Here is a 7,500-nt window from a genome sequence, read left to right as displayed (position 1 = left end):
AATATGGGACGCTTTTCGGCATTTTTTTTCGACCTTTCGTTGTATCTTGCGTAATAAGTGGATTAAAAGATTGAAACTTGAAGTGCAAATTAGGATGGTGTTTTGTAAAATACGGGAAAAGTACTCGTCATATTCATATGAAATTTTACAACCAAAAAGAAGAAATGTTCATGTATTACCTTGTCAGCGACAAAACCTCCACGCCCGGTAGTTTTAGAAATATTTTACTCCAAAGAGTAAAAATCTCTTTCTAACGGTCTTCTGGTGATCGCACGAGTTTTGTCGCTTGACATAATCTAAAATGACCTTTTTTCTGTGTGCCAACTTTCAGTCATATTCCTCGATAAACAGCGTCGTAATTAATTTTTTAAAATAGCATAATATACGAAACGGCTTCGTCCCAGATTTTGACGCAAATTCGGGCACTTCGTGAGCGAAAAAGAGGCCCAAAGATTTGTGCGGGATAGTCATTGCTACATTATATATACAATTACAATATATTTTACTTACATTTAGATACATCGAATCGATCACTAAATCTTGTTCATATTGATATGGCAGTCCAATCCACATGGTTAACTTGTCAAGCTATGAATGATAAAATATGAATGGGAGCGATCTATATTCATGTTTTCGTCCAACCAGGTCATCGATCACATGATTTGTTGCTGTCCAACGATTGGATATTTCTTAGCAAATGTAAACACGCTGCTTTGTTTACAAATGTTATAAACATATCCATGTGTCAAGCTGAATCAAATGACCAATCGTGATGTTAGATATTTAAAAAGCTGTGGACACTTTTCACTAAGTGGGACACTTTGAGGACATTTTGAAATGTGACCAATGACCTCGAGCACATGGAAAGTTAATATAGATCATGCCCATTGAGTTAACATTGCAACACTTTCCAAATTATAAGTTAAGGCAAAGATGGAGGTGAAGCTGCTAGCAGCTGTGAACTGTTAAAAAAAAAGCATTGAAGAAAAACAAAGTGAATGGTATAATAACAGCTTAATACTATCTGCGGCTATGTGGTCTAGTGGTATGACACTCGCTTTCTGATCGGAAGGTCCTGGGTTCGAGCCTCGCTCAGCGCATAGTTGAGTCCTTGGAGAAGGCTCTTTACTCACATTCTCTCACCGTACTCAGGTGTAAAATGAGTACCTGACCGTTAACAGCGTTGTCTCTGTTCGAGAAAAATTGTAATGTCGCCTAACAGGCGTCATGTCCCGTCCTAAATGTTATGTGTTGCTGTTGGTAAGGGACCCCTTGAAAAGCGCTTTGAGCACGTTTAGTGGATAGTGCGCTATATAAAAGCTCAATTATTTTATTTTTTAAAGCTCAAAAAGCTCAATCTCTTTGGGATTATAGATGAGGTGTTACTATTCCAATTGTTATCTATTGGTGGCTGAAGAAGTGTTTTGAGTCCTAAACGTCCCTATTAATGTGGTGATCTTTTTTTATTGCTCTTATCTTTTTTACCTTTTTTTACTGGATTTTTATTATTATTTTTGTCATCATCATCAATATTATAAATCATCATCATCATCATCATCATCATCATCATCATCATCATCATCATCATCATCATCATCATCATCATCATCATCATCATCATCATCATCATCATCATCATCATCATCATCATCATCATCATCATCATCATCATCATCATTATCATCATCATCATTATCATCATCATCATTATCATCATCATCATCATCATCATCATCATCATCATTATCATCATCATCATTATCATCATCATCATCATCATCATCATCACCATCATCATTATCATGATCATCATTATCATCATTATCAGTTAAGAACAACCCAACCTTCGACAGAGCTTCCTTCTTTGTCTGTGTGTTCTCCCACCTCCATTCATTTACATACTTTTTATGGGTGTCTTTCAGGTTGGCAAAAAGGGAATCCAACTGAGAATGACAAAACGCGCGAGTCCTTTATTTTTATTAAAGAAGTATATTATAAAGAAATTTATAATACGTACGTTCTTTTTAAAAACCTATAAGATCCATAATAGTAATTGTCTTTGAAGACTGGAATAGAACAAGTGATGGCAATGATGATGATGATGATGATTCTAAGATTAGGGGTGGAATAAAAAAATATACGATTCTTACATTCTTGCTATTTAAATTCCAGACGAGCTTGCGAGTGCACGTTGAGAATAACGTTTGAATTCCATAAAAAAGCAAGATTGAAAGAAATCTATTATTCTATCCCTCAGTCGATTCCGATTTCGTCCTTTTTGAATAAATTGCATGTTCCAAAATGATACTTCTTTTTTTTCAAGAATCGAATCTAATCTAATGAAATTTAGGGCTTGCTAGTATCACGACACAAATGATTATTGTCAACTTAATATCGTTTGTTTTTGTTTATAAGGGCTTTACAGCGCTTGCAACACATTTAGGTCTTATCAGTGCCAGTAAAAAGGATGAAAATTGGATAGTAAAAACATTCTATTTGTACAATTAAAAGAACTTGAGGAAAAAGTAAGACAAAGAGGAATGGTTCAAATAGGGAACAGATGTAGATTCAAAGAGCATACTATCAGTGTACTTAGTTTGAGATTACCTAAATGTTTCACCCAGACACCAGCACAAGATCCCACTAAGAGGAATACACTCAAATGTTAACTAATCATATGTTAAAATTTAAAAAATAACAGTACATAAGGGAGAGATGATTTACAAGGGAAAAAATATCATCTCCCAAAATGATAACTATACATTCAACTGCTTCCCTCCCAGCCAAGAACTCCAGCCAGGGTTAGAACAAAACTTAGTAATCTCATTCCAAGATAAAGACAGAAAGTAATTGGAAAACAGATACAGGGGGATAGAAGACACAACAAGTACCTCCCTGCCCACTATGGGAGGTCAGGAACCCCACCCAGAACTTGATATCATTACACATTACTATTTATAAGGAGGGATATAACTATATTGAATTGACTAACACATTATCATAGGTAAACATAGATATTAGACTTTATTTATTGACATGTTATTTGTAAACATAAGAGTTAGACTTAACTCACAGACACAATATAAAAAAACGTAAAAGTTAGACATAAAATTTTGACAGATTATAAATAAATGATAAAGTTAGACTAAGCTTACTGACACGTCATAAATAAACGATAACGTTAGACTAAGCTTACTGACACGCTATAAATAAACGATAAAGTTAGACTAAGCTTACTGACACGTAATAAATATATGATAAAGTTAGACTTATCTTTCTGACAGGTTGTAAATAAGCGTTAAAGTTATACTTAATTTACAGCCAGGTTATAATTAACCTTGAAGTTAGACTTAACTTATTGACACCTACTAAGTAAACATCTAAACTAGACTGAATTTGCGGACAGGTTGTAGGTGTTAGACTTAACTTATACACACGTTGCATGTAGACATTAATGTTAGACTTAGCTTTTTGACACTTATTGACACGCCAAAAGTAAACACAAAAGTTAGAATGGAGAGAAAAATAAAATGGGTAAATGTGACTCATATATAAGGGAACAACACAAAACAAACAACGTTTCAGCCCTTGGCCTTCGTCAGGAGACAAAAAACAAGACACAAATATGTAAGGTTACAAAATATTACATTTGTAATGTTTTGTAACCTTACATGTTTGTGTCTTGTTTTTTTTTTGTTTCCTGACGAAGGCCAAGGGCTGAAACGTTTGTTTTGTGTTGTTCCCTTATATATGAGTCACATCATGATGATGATGATGATGATGATGATGATGATGATGATGATGATGATGATGATGATGATGATGTTGTTGTTGATGCCGGTTTTTTTTTTTTTTTTTTTTTTTTTGGGGGGGGGGGGGGGGGGTTCGATGACTACTATGTTACTAGTGTGCATCTGTGTGAGTGTGTCTATGTCAATATTGTATTGTTATAAATGTGTAACCAAATGAAAAACTGCTACTTTTTTGAGGACAATAAAGATTTATTATTATTATCATTATTATCATTATTATTATTATTATTATTATTATTATTATTATTATTATTATTATTATTATTATTATTATTATTATTATTATTATTATTATTATTATCATTATCATTATTTGAGTCACATCTCCTCACTTTATTTTTCTCTCCATTTTACTGACTCATTTAGTAGCAATGACTATGAAAAATGTTTGTCTGAAATCAAAGCCCTATCTCCACTCAAAATGTTTTTGAATTTTGAAAATCCATTCATAAATAAACAAGTTGTGCAGTTTCAAAGGTGTCATTTATTTGGATGACCCGCAAAGAGGAAAAAAAACGCGAAAATATGGGACGCTTTTTCGACATTTATTTCGACCTTTGGTTGTATCTTGCGTAATAAGTGGATTAAAAGATTGAAATTTGGCAATTTTATGGCAAATTTGATAGAGAATATGATGAAAACAGTAGAAAATTTCTAACTTATATAATTTTAGAGCTAGGTGGTATATAACACACAGAGAGAGAGAGAGAGAGAGAGAGAGAGAGAGAGAGAGAGAGAGAGAGAAAATGAGAGAGAGAGAGAGAGATTAGTATAAGACACACACACACACACACACACACACACAGAGAGAAATATATTAAGAAATGAGTATATAACACACACACAGGGGGAGAGAGAGAAAGAGAGAGAGAGAGAGAGAGAGAGAGAGAGAGAGAGAGAGAGAGAGAAGGGGGGGGGGGGGGGGGGGAAAGATTGCGTACATAAACGAAAGAAACATAGAAGGAAAAGAGAAATTGGACACGGGGACAAAAGTTACTGATGGAACGTGACTGAGATTGTAGATCATATTGCAATCGAAAACTTTTAACATTATAATTTCTTAAATTCTTGTAAATTTAACAGTCAAATTATCAGCTGTTTATTGTACCCAAACGCAATGGCAGACGATAAACACCTCTCTGCCAGTGAGACCGCGCAGACATTTTGACTAGTCATGAACTTTAAAACGAGGTCAACCAATCAGAAAGCGCTTTGCCACGACCCGCTTAGCCGCTCAGTTTGGTGCCAAATCGTTTTGAATTTGTGTTTCGGGCTGTAGGGGGGCAAAATGGCTTTGTCTTTTACGAATGAAGAGCAAATTAGGATGGTGTTTTGTAAAATACGGGAAAAGTACTCGTCATATTCACATGAAATTTTACAACCAAAAAGAAGAAATATTCATGTATTACCTTGCCAGCGACAAAACCTACACGCCCGGTAGTTTTAGAAATATTTTACTCCAAAGAGTAAAAATCTATTTTTAACGGTCTTCTGGTAATTGCACGTGTTTTGTCGCTTGACATAATCTAAAATGACCTTTTTTCTAACTGTGTGCCAACTTTCAGTCAGAATCATCGATAAACAGCGTCGTAATTAATTTTTTAAAATAGCATATACGAAACGGCTTCGTCTCATATTTTGTCGCGAATTTGGGCACTTCGTGAGCGAAAAAGAGGTCCAAAGATTTGTGCGGGATAGTCATTGTTACATTTAGGCACCTCTAGTTTTGGTTTTACTACACAAAAGTAAGATTTAACTTACTGACACATTGACCCTCCGTGACATCCTCCTTTCCGACATAAGCTTTGCCACTCCAATGTTATACAAATCATCAATTATTCCGACGCACCGTTCCCACTTTGGTATCTCCTTTTTTATTCCATATGTCGACTAAAAATATAAATAAAATCCAATATTATACAAATCATCAATTATTCCGACGCACCTTTCCCACTTTGGTATCTCCTTTTTGATTCCATATGTCGACTAAAAATATAAATAAAATCCAATATTATAAAAATCATCAATTATTCCGACGCACCGTTCCCACTTTGGTATCTCCTTTTTGATTCCATATGTCGACTAAAAATATAAATAAAATCCAATATTATAAAAATCATCAATTATTCCGACGCACCGTTTCCACTTTGGTATCTCCTTTTTGATTCCATATGTCGACTAAAAATATAAATAAAATCCAATATTATACAAATCATCAATTATTCCGACGCACCGTTCCCACTTTGAAATCTACTATTTGATTCCATATGTCAAATAAAAATATAAATAAAATCAACCGTTCATGCCAATGGATAAGTAGAGTCATAACTAATCACCCAACATGCGGTAGAATAACAATAACAAGGATCTGAGTGACGTAAAATTCATTATATATATATATATATATATATATATATATATATATATATATATATATATGTATATATATATATATATATATATATATATATATATATATATATGAATATATATATAAAGATAAAAGAAGTAATAGAAAAATAAACATGGAAGTAAATAAATGAACCTACTCTATTTATCCCAAGAGATAAATAACAATGTGGAATTGAATGTAAATTTCAATTTAATATACGAAATCAGATAAAATGGATGTTTCGGGTTTCCCCTTTATCAACAAAACAGGATGAATAAAACACCACAGACGAATGAGATAATGTGGTAGTGGCGTTGTTAAGATGAATGAAACCATAAACCCATATGAATAAGATGAATAAGATGGTTTATTCATCTTAGCAATGTCACTATCACATTATCTCATTCATCTGTAGTGTTTCATTCATCCTATTTTGTTGATAAAGGGGAAACCCGAAACATCCATATTATCTATTTTCATATATTAAATTGAAGTTTACATTCAATTTCACATTGTTATTTATTTCTTCGAGCTTCGAGCAGCAACGTTTACATTTATTCCAAGAGGAATTTTGTTTTTAGTGACCATCTCAAAAGAAAAAAAAAAGAATGAGGTAACTAAGGTGTGAAATGTTCTCATCACTCATTTTCTCCAACTACTTTGTGCTTATCTAATCATTTACCTGCTGAAATCATGCTTCTGAGTTTAACAGTGCGACCATACAAATACACTATGTGCGGCTATGTGATCTAATGGTATGACACTCACTTTCGGATTGGAAGGTCCTAGGATCGAGCCTCGATTGGCGCATAGTTAAGTCCTTGAAAAACGCGTTTTACTCACATTCTCTCACTGTACTCAGGTGTAAATGAGTACCTACCTGGCTGTTAACAGCATTGTCGCTGTCCGAAAAAAAATGTAATATCGCCTAACTGCCTCATGCCCATCCTAAATGTTGAGTGTTGCTGTTGGCCAGGGACCCCTTGTAAAGCGCTTTGAGCACTGTCACCCATCCAGCGACTGACCATGCTTAACATTGCTTGACTTTTGTGACAGACAAGAAATCGAGACATCGTGCCACTGTGCTACCTAGCCACAGAATATTTGGATTACATACAGCCAAACTCACCTTTTTAAATTCAAGCATCTGTTCTCTCATCTGACTATCTGCTCCAATCATCTTGATTGCATATTTAAAAAGAAAGATATTCTGAATTGACCTGCAGAATGAGGAAGAGACCAGAAGATACAATCTAATTATTTCAGGAGTACTGATTTTCCAGTATGTAGCCCATC

General features: G+C 34.1%; 1 protein-coding gene across 1 annotated transcript in view; it reads right to left on the bottom strand.

The window, feature by feature from the left end:
• Positions 1-7,500, bottom strand: part of LOC144960071 (membrane metallo-endopeptidase-like 1) — a 25,502-nt gene that overhangs the window by 16,743 nt on the left and 1,259 nt on the right. Inside the window, exons 2-5 of the mRNA XM_078893022.1 lie at positions 7,334-7,424; positions 5,574-5,702; positions 1,845-1,943; positions 511-588 (exon numbers count right to left, since the gene is read on the bottom strand). Coding sequence (XP_078749148.1) covers positions 511-588; positions 1,845-1,943; positions 5,574-5,702; positions 7,334-7,424 — 397 coding nt within the window. The remainder of the gene's footprint in view (positions 1-510; positions 589-1,844; positions 1,944-5,573; positions 5,703-7,333; positions 7,425-7,500) is intronic.

This window comes from Berghia stephanieae, chromosome 14 (assembly GCF_034508935.2).
Source record: "Berghia stephanieae isolate SIO BIC M18660-M18661 chromosome 14, UCSD_Bste_1.3, whole genome shotgun sequence".
In the NCBI taxonomy this organism is placed as follows: domain Eukaryota; kingdom Metazoa; phylum Mollusca; class Gastropoda; order Nudibranchia; family Aeolidiidae; genus Berghia; species Berghia stephanieae.
The sequence above is the reverse complement of the archived record's forward strand: the minus strand, read 5'-3'. Positions and strand labels throughout refer to the sequence as shown.